The following is an 18,222-nucleotide window of genomic DNA, read 5'->3' as shown; positions in this document are numbered from 1 at the left end:
GGAATCAGGGGCAAGGAATCAGAAGTTCAAGGTCATCTTTGGCTACATAGTAAGTTTAAGGCCAACCTGGGCTATTGTATAGCATTTTCCTCAGAAAATGAAATATTTTATTCTGCAAGAGGGCTTTGAGACAGATAGTAAACAACTAAAAACAGCTTCAAGAAGTCACTGAAACTGACTCCTTCTCAAGTGTAAACAGTCAAGACTGTAACCAGATTAACTAGGCTTCTCCTTCTCAAAACATTAAACATTAAAGACTCCTGAGAGTCACTCTCAGAAAAGCCAAGCTACAAAGAAGGCTCTAAGACCAGTCCAGCAGAAATCTGGAAGGTTTAGAGCAACTGAATAACTCAGAAAGGACACACGCTGAAGGCTGGGCAGTGTGCTCTAGAGACCCAGATTTTGTGAGCTGTCATCCATGCTGGGGTAGGCTTTTGTAGTGAAGCTGTCTTTGAGTAATTTCTGCTCCTGTAACGCTTTACCCATATTCCTGTAATTAACCCCAGTAAAATTCACTGGTTGGCCAAGTTGGATTTTGGTAGTATTCATACCTTGGTCATCATGGGTTCTCTATCTGGGGCTAACAGATGTGTGTTGTTTTTACCCAGGAAAAGTTTTGTCATATAACAGTTATGTAAAATTCTGTCTCGAAAGGGGTAATTTTAGGATAATACTTAATTATGCTGCTATATAAAGGTAGAAAATGAATAATTAATTAAAATCAAAGCAAATATTAATTAAATAGAAAGAAATAAAATAATACAAAGCATCAATGAGTCTATGAACTGGCATTTTGAGAAGATAAACAAGATTGACCTTTTTTGGCTCAGTTAAAAAAAGTGATGATCCAAATAAATAAGATGAGGATTGTAAGAAAACTTCACAATGAATGCCAAAGAAATGCAGAATATTGTAAGGGAAGACTTTAAAAACCTATACTCCATTACTTTAAAATCTAAAAAGAAATGAGCTAAGTTTTAGATTCATACAAACCATTACAGTTAAGTCAAGAAACAATCAACAACTTAAACAGACTCATGACAAAAGGGAAATCAAAACAGTAATCAGTAATAATAAAAAAGCTTTCAATTGAAAAAAAAAAGCCCCAGACAGATGGAATCACAACAGAGTTTTTGCAGACTTTTAAAGTAGAGCTATAGTTAATATTTCTTAGATTACTAAAATATTGGAACAGAAGGATAACTTTCAAATTTCTATCTATGAAGCAAGTATCACTAATATTAAAAACAGGTGTAGATCCAACAAAAGGATAAGGAGGAAGAGGAGGAAGAGGAAAAAAGAAAATATCACTGATTGACATAGATTAAAAATTCCCGCAATAAAATGCAAGCTGAATGCATGCACATGTGACAAAGATCACCCATCACCTTCAAGTTGGCTGTATACTGAGACTCAAAGATATTCAACTTATATAAGTCAGGAAACCTTCACAATACAAAAACTACCTGATCGTTTCAATAGATGCAGAAAAAGCCTTTGACAAAACTCAAATTCCTACACAATGAAAGTTCTAAAGAGAGCAGGACTGAAGAGAAGACACCTCAACATAATTTTTAAAAGCTATGACAAACACACAGTCAACATCATTTTCAATGGAGAAAACCCCAAAGTTATCTCTCGTTAAAATCAAGAACAAGAGATGGTTTCCACCGTCCTCATTCCTTTTCAACACAGCCCTGGAAGTACTTAGCTACAGCAGTGAGAGAAGGGAATTAAAGAGGTTAAAAACAGGAAAGGAGGAAGTCAAATTATTCCTATTTGCATATGATATAATGTTATAAAGAAAAGCTTCCATGAGAAACTTCTAGAAGGGATCAACACTTTCAACAAAGTGGTAATAATTCAAAACAAACTTGCAAAGAAAAACAATCAGCAGCCATTTTATACGCCAACAACAAATACTTTGAGGAAGAGATCAGAGAAACACTGCAAATCATAATAAATTTCCTTAGATCGACCTGAACCTATCCGGGGAAGTGAAAACTTTATATATTGCAAGCTTTAAATATCTGTAAAAGGAGATTGAGGAAGACCGTAGAAAATGGGAAGATCTCCCATGCTTATAGAAAGAACCAGTCCTAATTCATGTTGTGACATGACCATCCTATCAAAAGCATTGCACAAGGCCCATGGATTATGTGTTCATGGACCTTAGAGGAGATTTACTGCCGCTTCCCCAAACCTGTAAAATTCCCAACTGCATTCTAAATAACTATCTATATATCCACAGGGAAGTGCAGCTCTCATTACACCAAAAAGCTACTTTTTGCAGCAGATAGAGACCATCGCAGGAAGCCATAGCTGGTCAAAATGAAGGAAATAAGTAACCACTTGATATCCAACTCCAGCTGATACATCTACAACATAACTCTTACACCCGAGGCTCAGAAAACATCACAGAAGTGGAGACAGAGGGATTGTAAGAGCCAGAAGATCAGGATGTCTGCTGTGAGACTGGGTCTTCTATGTATGACAGGGAAGCTGAATTCATGAAATCTAAGCAACATGCTTGCCTCAACACAACTTGCTTAATGGCAGTGCTAGATCCTATTTAAACATAGATGGTGGACATCTCACAAGACCCCACCCTCGATAAAGAGTTATAGGTAATTGTGGCTGCTAAGAGAGGGATAACCAGTCTGCTCCAAGGACAAGCCCCCTGATAGGTTAGCCAATCCCAAATGGTCAGCCCTAAATTCACGTACATATGAGCAATACTAAGGAGACTCAGCAGGTTGTATTTATATATACATGTGTGTGCATGCATGTGTATGACAAAACAATAATAATTTAAAAAGAAGAGGCCATGAATTCAAGAGAGAGTTGTAGGAGATACATGATAAGTTTGGGGAAGAAAGTGATAGAAATGATGAATTATAGTATGCATATATTAAATTCTCAAAAATATAAATTTTATAATAATAACAATTAAAATTTTCTATATAAAGGTACATAGGAAGCAATGACAATAAATAACCAGATAACAGAGATAGATGCAAGGAAAAGACTATATTTTAGTGCCTTTAATGGCAATTTTTCTTGCCCTCTGAACTAGTAGTCCAATATGTTCATTTTGTATTGAGCTATAAATTATGCTGACCATGAAGAAGATTAAGGGAGATGAATGAGGGCATCCATATCCATTCTTGATTTAAATTAAATTGATTTTGGCTCAGTTCAATGAGTAAATGTTGACTTCAATTGTAACCTCCAAAGTTCAGGGTAAAGGCCATAAAAATGTCATTTAAATGCCAAACATCTTTTTAACATTAATAGAAACCTCCCAGGACCTCAAAGAAACCAAATCTAAAATATTTGTTCGTCTTGGGACGGGGGATTCTTCCAACTTACAAGTATAAAAAGCTTTATTTTTTTTTAAAGGAACTCAAGGAATTCTGGTAGGTTGAAGACAAATATTGATAAGTGGATTCATGGTGGAAAATATAATGATCTTAATAGCCACACCTATGTGTTTGAAAAATTTGTTATAGTATATAATCTATTTACACCCTAGAATATTTATTTATCCTGCAGATATACTGATAAATGTTTACAACCGAGGGAAACCTTAGGAAATTAAGGAGACAACTGCTTGTCGTCTTGTATAGACAGTCTATTGGGGAGGGGTAGTCTAACAGAAAACACACTAGGTTTTGGAAAATAATAAGTTCTGATATTGTTTGTAAGGGAAACAAAAGCGGGCAAAAACTCCAAGGAATTTCATTTTTTCTGCTTTGGTGGGGAACGGATGAGGTCCTCATTCTCTTTTCCTTTCCCTTTTCCCTCTCTTCTTGCCCTCATGTTTTCTCTTCTGATTGTCTACAAATCTGCGTTTACTAATCCCATGCTTAGAAACATAGAGGGTTGATATACACAATTGATATATACATATTATATATATATGTATATGGAAATATATAATATCATATATAAACTAATGTGTATGTATATATAAACTAATATATATGTATATATGTATATATATACATATGTACATACATATATATACACACACATAGATAGATAGATAGATAGATAGATAGATAGATAGATAGATAGATAGATAGATAGATAGATACTAGCTTACTTAAGATAGAGCTCTGGCAAGAAACATGAGTTAAGTCTAGGAGAAAGATATATTGTATCCACTTTCAGAGGAAACCCTTCTTTGCCTCTAAAACTGTGGTGTCTAACAGAACTGTCTCCATTCTCTGAAATATTCTACAATTGTATTATTCAACACAGAAGCCACTCATGTGGCTATTAATACTAAGAATGGGGCCAATACCACCAGGGAAACAATGTTTCTTTTTGGTTGTTTGTTTTATTTCATTTTATGAATATTAAAATGTTAATAGTCACATGTGGCTCATATTTACACCACTGTACAATATATTTGTAGAAAATGGAAAGTCATCTACCAGGAGTGTTGGGACCAGCCAAGAACCAAGCTAGGTAGCAAGATCTTTGGGATTCGGAAGTTTTTCCATCTTTCTAGAAGCTGAGAACTGAGTAAGTATCTAGGTTTCAGTATCTGAAGTTGGAAATTCAAGAAAGAGATCTAAGCCTGGTTGACCAGTCATCTCATATATAAATCTAAACCATAGGCAATTCTGTTTGTGTTACCTAGCTCTGTCTACTCTTAGAGCGCTCTATCTCATGTAAACATGTATTACATTAGCAAACTCAAATTGCCAAGGAACCTCTGATCAAATCAATGTGACTTGTCTCTACCATTTGTCACTTAGTTATTGGGGTCACAAGGCAAAGCTATGTGTTCTTATCATGTTTCTCAACTGAAGAGACATCTGGCTTGAAGCAGGACTCCCCCAAGACAAATTTTAAAAGACAGTTTGCTAGTGCATTTTGTTACCTAACGCATAGTTAATATTTATCCATATGGAGACTTTATCAGAGCCCAAGAACTGCAAGTATGTATCATAATCAGAAGTTCTGAAACAAAAGCAATGGCATCAGGCATTGGCCATCCTCCCTAATCAGTGCAAATATAAACTGGTAGATCTTACAGTTCATGATGCAGAAAATTTGTCTTGGTAGAAATACCATTTTATTAGTCTAGCCCTGGTTTGCTAAGTAGGGCCTGGGAATCTATTTTACTAATTATATTATTCTAATGCTACTCAACTGTTGATCATACTTCAGTTCATCATTTAAAAAAAATGTAAGTCTGACCTGTAATATATCAGTTCTCCATGAGTCACAGAAAGTGTCCTCATTCACTGTAATGTGGTAGAAGCTGAGACTATTTAAGGAGATAAAGACTTGGAAATGTAATTGAGGAAAATATGTAATATATATATATATATTATATATATATATATATATATATATATATATATATATATAATATATATATATAAGACTTAGGCAACGTGGCTGGGAGTAGGAAAACATAAAACTAAGAATCTATTTGGTTCTGTTAGACTTAAGATTTTTAAGAGGTATCTACATGGGGTTGTCCAGCAAGCAAAATTGATGTTCTGGACTACAGGTCAGAGGAAGCTATGGCTAAAGATAAAAGTCTTTTATCGTAGTCTTTAAAAGAAGTTGGCATGAAGATGGCAATAAGATTCACAAATGGGGCACTCACATGAGTGTTGAGAAGAACTTTCTGAGAACTGGCAGGCCCAGAGAGAAAGGGATGAGTATGTGAGGAAATTAATGATCTGCTATAAATTAGAAAGTAGATCAGGAAATTGCAATTTTTAGGAAAGCGAATGTGAGGAGTCCTTGAAGAAAGAAGCTAAAATGAGTGTAAGTGGTCAAGTAAAAATGTGGTTTTCAAAACTTGAAACTTCTGTTATTTGATTAACCAAGGTCAAAACCCAAGCAGAAGTTGGGAAGCTACTTTTGAAAATAGTACAAGGAAGGACTAGTATCCAAAACATGAAAGATGTATGGAAATCAATAAGAAAACACATATACTTTGATGGAGGGATATAGAGAAATCAGCCTCAACTGACTAGGACAATCTCCATGCTGGCTAGCTTTAATAGTGCTAGAAGGGACTGAGAAGGTTGCCAATGTAGGAAGAGATCAGTGGACTTATCTAGATACTGACCTGCCAGGTAAGATGTGGTCACTTGTGTAGCAGTGGCAGAATTGTTTATGGGGTTACCAACTGATCCCCACCAGCTCCACAGGAGGAATACATGCCTGATATTATAAATATAGTCAAATCCCATGGTTAACAATATCCTAAGCTGCAGAGGTCAACATACTGTTTTTGTTCGGTTGTTAGCAAAATGGCCACATTTATGGACAAACTGCTTTCCAAATAGTTACGCTTATACCATAGATCTGTGATGCCATCAATCTTGGTAAGGAAAGCTTCTTATTTAGGAGGGTAGTGTTCAAAATACTAAGGATAAGCTAACTTTGGGTGCTAGCAATAAACATGACATTGTTATCAACTCCCATGCTCTCCAGTTCAGGATATGTCACAGAAGAGGATGGGGAAAGAATATAAGACCTGGAAGATGGTGATGAGAGTTCTGGGAGGCTGTCTTCTGGATATGATATGATGTGACCATTGCACTCACGAAGTTTTGCTTGTCTGCATAAGACCTACACAAGATCAAGCTAGGACGTTAATATGGAAGGAGAAAGAGGGACAAGGGACAAGTCAAACCTAGGTTGCTTGATAAAGCTTCAAGGAATCCCGTTGTTTCCTATTACCTAAATTTATAATAAGGCATTATATGTGAGGAATTTAAGCTGCTGACATTGCTCCCCACAAGAACCATAAACTAGCAAAAACACCAGTGCCAGAAACAAGAAACTTCCTTCTGATTGGTTAGTCAAGGTAGTCCAAGTGACTCCCCAAACAATATGGATTATCAATGTAGCCCTTGGTTGCCCCTCTGGGGTTGAGGTTGGTGCAGGGGGAGGGGATTGCTCATGACATATCACACTGAAAACACTCAGATTGACTCATTCTTCAAGCTGGATCTGACCTGAAAGTCTCTTTCCTGTCATCTAGCTTCCACAGTTCCACAAAATACTATGGAATCTGCCAAGGGAGAGAAGCAATGAAACAGCCCTATCCAACTGAAACATCTATGAACCATGGCAATTACTAGCATGGATGGGTATGCATCAGGGTTCAGTAAGTGGCACTCGCATGTTGATGGCAGCCAACAGTTGTCTACTTGGACTTAAGGCGCACTCAACAGGAGAGAAATTATAGACTGGAAACCTAGTCTGGTGCTGAAATCTAATGAGATCACAGACCTTAGAAAAGGTGCTAGAGATAGGTGTTGGGTTGGATATGATCAAGATACATGTTGCAAACAAAGCTGAAAGGGCCAGAGATCTGAGAACACTTTGACATCAGGTATATTTTGTTTTGTTTTGTTTTGTTTTGTTTTGTTTTGTTTTGTTTTGTTTTGTTTTGTTTTGTTTGGTCTTGCTTTGGTCTAGCATTTCCCTACCTATTATGTTATCTTTCCTCACTTTTGGATGGTAATGTATAGCCTGTGTCACTGTATGTTGAAAGTATGTGATCTGCTTTTTTATTGGGATTTTACACCCTGTGAAAACACAGATATTTATATTATGAATTATTAGCAGTAGCAAAATTATAGTTATAAAGTAGCAACAAGAATAATGTGTTGATTGGGAATCGCCACAGAATGAAGAAGTATATGAAGGGGTCCCAGCATTAGAAAGGTGAAGAACCTCTGTGTTAAAGGAACAGAGCAGTAAAATGACTCCTTACAACATTCTGCCTTACTCATAAGTCAGTGCCTTGCTCAGTCATTATCAGAGAAGCTGCCTCCTGCAGTAGATGGGAACACAGAGACCCACAGTGGAACAAAGTGCAGAGAGTGAGAGACCTTGGAACCCTCCGTCCTAAATGGGCTATCTCCATTAAATCCCCCTCAGAGTTCACAGAACTCTGGAAGAGGAGGGGGAAAGATCGCAAGAGACAGAGGAGATGGAAGACACCAAGGAAACAAGGCTTTTTAAATCAATAAGGTTTTCATACAAATGGATGCACAGAGACTGTGATAGCATGTCCAGTGGCTGCTAATGTAGACGCCAGAGGAGATCCCAGCACTGAGAGGGAAAGCAGAGAGAAGCCCCCATTTCTAACCCAGAGACTATCTCCAACTGATAACCACTCACAGGGGAAAAGTCATTTTAAGTAGCCTTGCTGGTATACACACCACTCTTAAGGGTGGATCCCATGCCTAGCACAACACAAAGCAAATTTAATAGCATTTTTAGGAAGGTCCTCCGCTCTTGATGTTTTATCTGGGCATTATTCTCTTTTCTTTTTTTCCTTACAGGTCTTTTGCACATTTCTTATGTGTATTTATGGGATTTCTGCATGTGTGAGTGTGTGTGTGTGTGAGTGTGTGTGTGTGTAAGTCTATATGTGTTTCATGTGCTTTTTCTTTGGATTTCTTGCTCCAGGTTGTTTGTTTTATCCTATACTTGTTTGTTTTTATATTTTATCATATTTATTATTATTTTAAAAATGCCTATAAATATGTATGAGAGAGAGGACGAGAGAGGCAGAGAAAGAGAGAGAGAGAGAGAGAGAGAGAGAGAGAGAGAGAGAGAGAGAGAGAGAGGAGAGAAAGGAGAGAGAAAAGAGAGAGAGGGGGTGGTGAATTTGGGTGGGTGGGGAGTAGGGGAGAATCCAGTAGGAGTTGGGGGAAAGACTATATTGTATTAAAAATAATCTATTTTCAGTTTTAACAAAAGGAAATTAAATGGCACACGCGTCTTAAATGAAACAATCATAGGAGAACCAGCCCTAAAGGCAGCGTTTAGTTTACCAACCCAACACCCTTTTGTGGTGGCAATTGGACTGCTGCTCTCCTCGGAAGCGCTTCCTTGGAAAAGCATTATTAGTCAGACTTGTTCAGCTCACAGCCACAGTTTTTCCAGGATGAGGCTAACCTGGTTTGTCCCTGCAATGAATACATTCTGTTTAACATGGTTGCTCTTTGTGGGTATCAGAAGTTTCAATTTCACTTTTATTAACAAATACACCATTAGATTTTTTTCAAGCAATAGCTCTCTGATGACCATCAACCCATTCTGAGTCCTTCAAGAGGTAGAGAATGTCTGTTTCCTGCTAACAGTTGTCAACCTTTAATTTCTGAGTTAGGATATCCCTTAATAGTGTTTACTCTATGCTAAGGCACAAATAGGGCATTACATCATACTTCCTCCCCAGTGGCTCAGAGGGGACAGAAAGGTTGTAAGAATCAGAGGATCGGATTCTTATTGTGCGTCTTCTAGGCACAATAAGATTGCTGGACTCACAAACTCACATGGGTATGGTTACTTGCACAAGACCTATAGTCTGCATTCAGCTTTGAGGTCAGAAGGGCTCACTAATACCCACCTCTAGCTGAGGAGCCATTGGAAGTTGTTGGAGTCTAGGAGGAAGAAGTGTTAGTTTTGTTTAAGGATGTGGTCCTTGGTAGGTCAAACACAGTAGATGGCCCTGCACATGTGAGTATTTGGGCAGTACAAATATATTCTTTTTTTTCATTTTATTTTTTTATTAAATATTTTCTTTATTTACATTTCAAATGCTATCCTGAAAGTTCCCTATAACCCCCATCCCCGGCCCTGCTCCCCTACCTACCCACTCCCACTTCTTGGCCCTGGCATTCCCCTGTACTGTGGCATATAAAGTTTGCAAGACCAAGGGGCCTCTCTTCCCAGTTATGGCCGACTAGGCCATCTTCTGCTACATATGCAGCTAGAGACACAAGCTCTGTGGGGTACTGGTTAGTTCATATTGTTGTTTCACCTATAGGGTTGCAGACCCTTTCAGCTACTTGGGTTATTTCTCTAGCTCCTCCATTGGGGACCCTGTGATCCACCCTTTTGTATTTAAAAATAATTTTAATTTAGACTTTTACTTAACTAATCATATGTAGTTAGTGGATACCATGCCAGTCAGTAAGAACTTTGTTTATTCCTCTTCCTTTGCATGAATAAAGAGAGACTCAAAAAAGTTCTCTTGTAGTGAGAATTTTGATTTTTTAAAAATAAACCACATAAATATTATAAGGATATGTTTTTGCTTTAATTCCAGGTATGGGATATGAGGTTACTTCAGACTGTCCACAGCAGTTGACTATAATTTGCCTCATGCTCTAACAGGGGCATGATTTTACCAGCTACAGATTGTTTCTGTAATTGTGTGATGTTGGGAATTCTGGGGGACTTTTCAGAGGGTATATAAACGTTAGGGTCCCTACAGGTGAGGGGTCATTGCCTGTTGGTTGCTGTGCTTGTGGTTGGTTAAGTAGTCATGCACAAAGAATAAGAAAGAAAGAAGAAATTAGTTATCCTAACAGCAAAAGTCAAACGCCCCAAGGAACTTGATGCCCCTAATCAGCAGAAAGTAGTCTAACCATAATGTTGCCCCTTTCTGATCCCTGACTTTATTCAGGAATTCCTTTTCTTTCCTCTCTATTCCTTTTTCTTTCTTATCTAGTGTTAGGGGGTTGAAAGGGTAGAAGAAAAGAGATTATGGAGAGGGGTGGAAGAAAGAAGAACCACAAAGTAATCCAAAGCCAGCTACAGCATCTATATATTGTTTAAGAGGCAAAAATCAAGACTAAAATTCAGATCCCGTCATTACTGAAAACAATGCTGTTTATACAGTGTCTACTGGTGTACTTTAAGAAAAATTAGCTACATTTTAAAATGACTACTGCACTTTTTGAAAATACCAATTTTAAAAGGTTTCAACCTGACGAGTCATCTGGGAAATGCAAATTGAATGAATGTTTTTAATTAACAAAGTAATCAAAAGGATAATATTTGATATTGGTGAGATCAATAATCTTCTCACACCAATTGATGGGAATAATAATTGTTCAAATACTATGGTAGGCAATCCATTTTATGGTAGACATTATTAATACACATGTAAATAAAACATTTCAGCTTCGGTGCTCTCTGAAATGCACAAAGAAATGTGTACAAGGGCGTGAAAATAATGTAGTTTTCCAAAATCCTGAAAATACACATGGGTCTGGGAGTAGAAAATAAATAAAGATTGTTAAACAGGGATGAACACGTAAAACATTCTCCAGTAGAATTATGTCCAAATACATTATTGTTAAAGAAGAGAACACAAGATCCAGAAAACAAAAACAGTGCATATGTAATCATGCCACTTATTTAAAATGATGGAGAAAGTTATGACTTCATATAGTTTAAGGAATGTGTGTAAAGATACTGAGAAAGAGACAGCTTAGAGAAAGGGTAGCCAGTAAAAGCCTATTTCCTTTTTAGTTTATTTTAGTTTTATATTTATTGAATTTGCCTAAATTCACTGACATTCTAGATATGAGATCTTTAAGGCAATGCTGATTTTTGAACATTACATTAAATAAGGTAATTTGATCTGAAGAATGAATTTTGTTCACACAGTCATCAATCGCCTAAGTTTCTATGCATCTCAGACACTGGATCCTTAGTATAGAGCTGTGAACCAAACGGGTAGATTCTTGCACCTGAAAGGCTTGCCCTACGGTAGATGCAGTTTAGAAATAGATGTATTTTTTTTTACATAAACTACTCTGATTTCTGTATGATTCTCATTCCCCAGAGAACAACGCTAAGCAACCTCATGCTCTTTCTCGTTCCATGAAGACCACATGGATGGTTCATTCATAGCCCTCTAAGCCAATCTCTTTGCTTACACAGGTGACCGAAGGATCAGGGGTAAGCAGTACAGTATCAGCAAAACAGATCATGTCCAGCTGTCCCAGAGTGTCACTGTCTGTGACATTACCTGAACCAGAAAGCCATCAACTCCAGAAGCAGCAGACTTAGTAAATGTGTCCCTGGAATCACATACTGTTTTAAGTTGCCAACAGCCTGTACTTAGACAACTCCTAGCTTAAATAGCTAAAGCTCCCCGTACTCATACACACATTCTGTAGTTGGATTTTTTCCCCCTGGTGACACTTCCTCCATAATAATGAAGAGAACACCAGGCTGTCACAGTATCCTTCAAGGCCCTTCTACCAGCTGCAGCTCCAACACTGTGTTAGGCTACCACTGTAAGTCTGCACACACTGGTAAATTGATGCCTCTGAGCAGTCTCTGAGGACCACTGTTTGTACTTCATGGCAATTTCAGCCCGCTCCTCTTCTCTCAAGCATATAAATGAATACCCCTTGAGTCCCAGCTGCTAGAACAACTTCATATTGTCATCATCAGAAAGAGACAAGTGCTCACTCAGCTGCTGAATATGATAAAATTGAGTTATTGATCAACTCTGAGGAATGAAGATACTCTTGCGACATCAAGTGTTCTTTATGCAAAAATAAACAAGTATAACTATTCTGTTTTTAATAAATGATAAAATTATATAGACACCCCCCCACAAAAAAAAACCCAGAAAAGAAAAAGAAGTGCTTAACTCCAAAAAGGAACTATTCTTCAAAAATCCTGATGGATCTCAGAGCAAAGAACAGTATATTATTGATAATTAATCTCTGCCACAGGATGAAGGTTCTGTGCCTGTAACTTTTCACAGATAAGAACAATCAATTCAAGCTCACACCTAAAGGCTCTCTCTTTGGGGGGGGGGCAGTGCATCATGACACTAAACTCTAGTGTCACTCTCACCTCCACCAGCCTGTGTAACCTTGGTAAGTACTTTAGACATGAACAATTATCTCCAGTGTCACCCCCACCTCCAGCAGCCCGTGCGACTTTGGTAAGTTCCTACCATCCAGGTGCACCTAAGCTCTCGTCTTTCTTCCCTCTGCTGCTCTATCTGCCTGGAATGGCTGCTGTAGTCTTTCTCCCTCATCTCAACTTCTTACACATTGAAGTTCTGTGAAGTCTACCCATGGGCCAAAACACTGTCCTTTCTCCTGTAGATCTCCACGCCCCACTGTATAATTCGTTACATAGCATTGATTACTGCATGCATATTATTCAATTTATTTTAGTTTTATCATCTCATTTAGGCTTTTGAGCAATATACAATTACTACAAGCTAAACTACTATTAGTGAAATGAGTAGTACTATAAGCATACTATGTGTTAAGTTCTACAAACAAGTTATCTCTTATTGTCACAAAACCAAATTAGAATGTAGTAGGTCTGTTGACATTTTTTATAGTTGAAGAAAAGTAAATGGAAGAAAGATTACAAAAAATGGTTAGTAGGCACTGGGAGAATCAAAATCAAGTCTCTCCTGCGTTTTAAAGACCATGCTTTCAGATGCTACTTAAAACATTATCTGTGAATAGTAGTGGACAGCATTTACTCTCTCTAAGAGCTTACTAAACTCAAGGTCTGCACTATGAATGCCACACATTATTAGCTCACTGAATGCTTACAAAAGCCCTGGTTTTAATCGACATACCTGGTTTTTATATAATGTCATGGTTACAATTCCATTTTTTTAAAAAAGGGTAATTAAGGCTTAGAATTGTTAGTGATCCAAGGTCATTAACCAAGGTCAAAGAACTATGGCTATGAATGCAAGTCAGTCTCCTAACAGAGCCCGAGTCCTTGCCCACTAATTGATTCCATGGTTAGATGGAAGAATGAACATGGATCTTAGGAAACACTGTACACATTTTCAGGAATATCTCCCTAGAACAAAACTGGATACCAACCCCTGCTGAGCAACGCAAACCAACTAGAGTGACACCTCCCTCCCCCATGCACTCACCTTAGTACATGGGTGGATCCATTAATGGTTGTGGTTGAACAGGGGACAGTCTGGCCCAGAATGGGGGGTCTTTTGTAGCGCTCATCATCACAGCAGAGGATGATGAGGAAGGCACGTCTGAAAGACTTATTCAAGAAGGCATAGAGAAAAGGGTTCAACCCCGAATTGATATAGCCAAGCCAGAGGAAAGCAGTCCACACCTGCTCAGGGACAGTGTAGTCTATGAAAGGGTCCACAATATTGGTGACAAAGAAGGGGGCCCAGCAGAAACAGAAGCAGCCCATGATGACACATAAAGTCTTGGCTGCCTTGGTCTCTGTCCTCATGCGATGTGTGCTGTGCTGGTCAGCTGTCTGGGGCCTGCTTTCAGAGGTGGCTCCTGCCCGTTGTAACATTTGTATCTGCTGGGCATGCTCCTTAGCAGTGACATAGATTCGGTAATAGGCCAGCACCATGAGGAGAAACGGGATGTAGAAGGCCACCACAGAGCAGGTGATGGCATAGGGCTTGTTGACCATGAAGACACACCACGTGGAGTTAGAGTTGTGGCTGAATTTCCTTTTCTCTATCTGAGAGTGGGAGGGAGAGAGAAAATGAGGGTGAGGAGGCAGATGGGGAGGAAACAATAAAAGATAAGCAAAAGGGAAGAAAAGATAGGAAAAGAAATCATGAGAAAAGATGAGAAAGAGAAGAAGATAAAGGATCAGAGAAAGTGAAAGAAGGGGGAAAACAGAAAAAAAATTAACATTTATCATTAAATTCTTATGTTTCTTACAAGTCTATAGCACATAGGACTTTCATAGTAGAAAAAGAACACCTCCCAGAGTTTCTAGGAGTTTATCTGAGTGAGCTCTCAGATGATGTAGTCAAAATTGATTCTCAATTCTGTCTACCCAGTCTTTCTTCATTGCCGGATGCACAGAACATACAAGTGTCCCTTAATAAGATGTCTTAGATCAATGCCATCAAATATATTTAAGATCTGTGCAGATTATGACCTCCAACTAAAGCAATTGCATCAAAATCACTGTTTGTTCATCTTAGACACTTTTAAACATACTAAGATTGTTACTATTTGAATACTTCACCCTATATAATCCTAATCTTAGATCTTTGGGGAAAGCTGGACTCTTTCTAGATTTGTTTCTTTGCTTACTGAATGGACCAATGAACATTTTTCCCAATAGAAAGTACAGTATCCAAAAACTGATATAGAGAAATGAACAAGAGAGGTTTAGAGCATGAAAGAAAGAAAAGGTGGTTACTTCACAATCATGGAAGATGTAACATTGCAGCTGTCCAATTGCCCATAGTTTTACCCACAAAGGTCTTAGTTTCTGTGGTCATCCAGTTCAAACATTGTATAAATAAGCCATCTCTAGGTTTTAAATTGCACGCAATTTTGAGTAACATTAAGTAATTCTACACCACCCGCCTCTGTCTCATGTAGGAAAGGAGTCACCCCACTGTCCAGCATGTCTGCATTATCTGTGTCATACAATCATTTTTACCTAGTAGACTTCTCAGTCATCAGACTGACTATTGAGGTACTTGTACTCAAGTCTGCCTTATTTTATTTAACAATGGTCCAAAGTACAAGACTGGTGAAATTTTATGGAAGCATGTAGTTGTGTTTGTTCTACTATATTGTAATTATTGCTATTGACCTTTTTAGTGCCTAACTTACAGATTGAATTTTACCATGCATGTGTATAGGGAAATATTGTATGTATGTATAGTATATATGTAGGGGTCTTCAATGTTCCACCTAGTGGATCAGCATCTCTCCTTATTTTCTGCTGAATCCACTCCATTTAGCTCTGATCCTAGTCATTCCATTCAAACTGCCATGATCAACATTACCAAAGATTCCCACAAATCTAACACTTATTTTAAATTGGCTATTTAATGTATCGATATGCTCAAGCCTCCAAGCCTTCTTTACAGATACATATTTGGTTGGAATAAAATACAATGTCCCAAATATTAAATGTTCACGCTTAATTAGTTTTAAAGTAAAAATACATCTGCAGTCATTATACAAATCCAAGTATAGAATATTAGTGGCATGCCTAATGTCTCCTGAATGCCTTTATCAGTCATAACTGTATATTTTGTTCATGTGGTCCTGCTCCATATCCTCATCAGCACTTGTTATTGTCTATACATAGTTGTATCTCATTGTGGGCTGGATTACATTTTATTGAAAATGCTTCCCATTTCCTTGACATCCCCTCTCTCCCCATTCCCTCTTCCTTCCTCTTCCCTCCTCCCTCCTACCATTCTGTGTGTGTGCCTGTGCTAGTTCTTTGAGAATTTTTTTATTCATTTTTTTGATAACATTCACCCTTCCTTCCCTAAGTCTTTCCAGATACCCCTCTTCTTTCACCTGCGTTTCTGTCTTTTTAATTTCTAACAAGACCAATTTGTATTTCCCATTGTGGTCTTCCATTGGAGCATAGTAGACTTATCAGAAGCTACACTCTTAGAGAACATTGATCCTTCCTCTCCCAGAAGCTAAATTGCCAGCACCTTCAGTACCAGGAGTGAAACTTCATGTCTAATTCCTCATTCAGTACTGAGATTTGATCTGGCTTGAGTTTTCACAGATCTTGTACATGCTTTCACGGCCTCTGAAGATTCATATATGCAATTGCCCTGATGTAGGAAAAGGACATTATTCTGTTGTAATCATTCAAAACATCTGACTCTCTACTGTTCTTTATACAATGATCAATGAGTTTGGAGGGGAAAGTGTGGTACCTTTATTATTGTGTTTTATTTAGACACATCTAGATGTCAAATTATGACTTTTCTATTTGTCTTGGGAAGTCATTATTCAAGTAACTTCCCCTTAATAAACATTTATATAGGTCTTCTTTGTTTTTAATAGCTCTATATTCTGGATATATCCATTGTCAAATCTATATATTGCAAATTCCTGGTTTGTTTGTCTGTTTGTTGCTTTCTTGCTAGTGCCATCTGGTTGCAGTTTTAATTTTAAGACCCTGTAGTTTCAGTTAGTATCTCTGAGATCCATTAAGAAATATTTACCCCTCCATGATAAAAATATTCTTCTATGTACCACTTAGTGACATTTCCTCATATCTTGGAACATCTTTGTTGCTTTTTTACATGGTGAATTCTTCAGTCCAGTTGGGATTAATTGTTATGTAAGCCATATCTTGTTTGTGTTATGGTTTCTGTTGCTGTGACAAACCACCATGACCAAATCAACTTGGGAGCAAAGTGTCTATTTCATTTTAAAACTCTCAGGTCATACTCTATCGCCAAAATATTCTTGGATGGATACTCTTCCACTGGAGCATGGTTAGCTTGTTAGGAGTTACATGCTAAGAGAATCTGACCATTCCTTTCCCAGAAACTAACAATGGCCAATCATTCTAAGGCTAGGGATGGGATTGTATGCCCCACTTCTCACTCCATGCTGGGATTTTGTCTAGACTGGGCTTGCACAGGACTTTTACTGTGCAGTTTAAATTGGTTTGATCCAGAACCTTTCCTGGCTCTACTTCTGAAGTGCTATGGCCATAGGGATGAACTACAATGCCTGACACTGGTTCTTGAATAAAGTCTATTTTATTTACCCTTATAGTCATGGCTAGGATTCTTGTTACCACATCCAGAAACAGCATTCTCTGTCCTCACGTACAATGTGTTTTCAAATTGGCTTTCTAGAATTTTCCCTCTTCTTTTGCTTCCTTCTTAGCTGTTCCCAACCCTCTATTATTGGCTTTTCACTTCTGTGACATTGTCTCTTAGGTAACTTCATTCCCCAAACGGTTACATCTACTTGTAGGGGTTTAAATAGCATCTGACTCTAAAAATGCCTTACCTTTGAATTTGTTCCTGATAGAGACTTCCCATACATATCAAGATTTGATATTAAGCTGATTTCTTGACTGCTGCACTAAACTATGCAACAGCTACTTAACACATTGCATTTTCTGTATCCCACAAATATTCTACCTATAGCATTTCCAATCTGGAATTCCCAACTGAAATCAAGAGTTACACTGACCAAAATCTTGGTTGTATCTAACCATACAGAAGAGCCCTCTTATATTAAAAATACACCTGCTCCGAATCACAGTCTTCATTACTTCCATTGGAGCTAGAGGACAATTGTTGTCTCTTATCCATGGCATCACTTTAGCAGACTCGCTTTCTGTTTGCTTTTTAGCAGAAAAAATGAGGATTCTTTCATAATCTTATAATTCTCACTACTAATAAGCTCAGACCCTAAAGTCCGTATCACTCCAAGTTAAACCCTATGCTTTAAATATCGCACAGACCAATGCATTGTCTCCCTCTTCTATTCTATTGTATTTTATTATTTCTTAAGCTCCTCTCCTTCGTTCTTAACTCCTCATTAACTCTGTAGCAGCCTGTCAGTCACATCTTGCCTCTGGAGATTTATATTACCTATGTTCTGCCTGCTGTATGCTTCTCCAAGATACCTACAAGTGTATTTCCCC

The 18,222-nt window shown here is 37.8% G+C and overlaps 1 protein-coding gene across 2 annotated transcripts in view; it reads right to left on the bottom strand.

Moving 5' to 3' along the window:
• The window catches only part of Htr4 (5-hydroxytryptamine receptor 4), a 169,787-nt gene that overhangs the window by 43,631 nt on the left and 107,934 nt on the right, over positions 1-18,222 (bottom strand). For both annotated transcript variants that reach the window (XM_021150569.1, XM_029471990.1), the window contains exon 6: positions 13,724-14,292. In XM_021150569.1, the coding sequence (XP_021006228.1) occupies positions 13,724-14,292 (569 nt within the window). The remainder of the gene's footprint in view (positions 1-13,723; positions 14,293-18,222) is intronic.

This window comes from Mus caroli, chromosome 18 (assembly GCF_900094665.2).
Source record: "Mus caroli chromosome 18, CAROLI_EIJ_v1.1, whole genome shotgun sequence".
NCBI classification, from domain to species: Eukaryota; Metazoa; Chordata; class Mammalia; order Rodentia; family Muridae; genus Mus; species Mus caroli.
The sequence above is the reverse complement of the archived record's forward strand: the minus strand, read 5'-3'. Positions and strand labels throughout refer to the sequence as shown.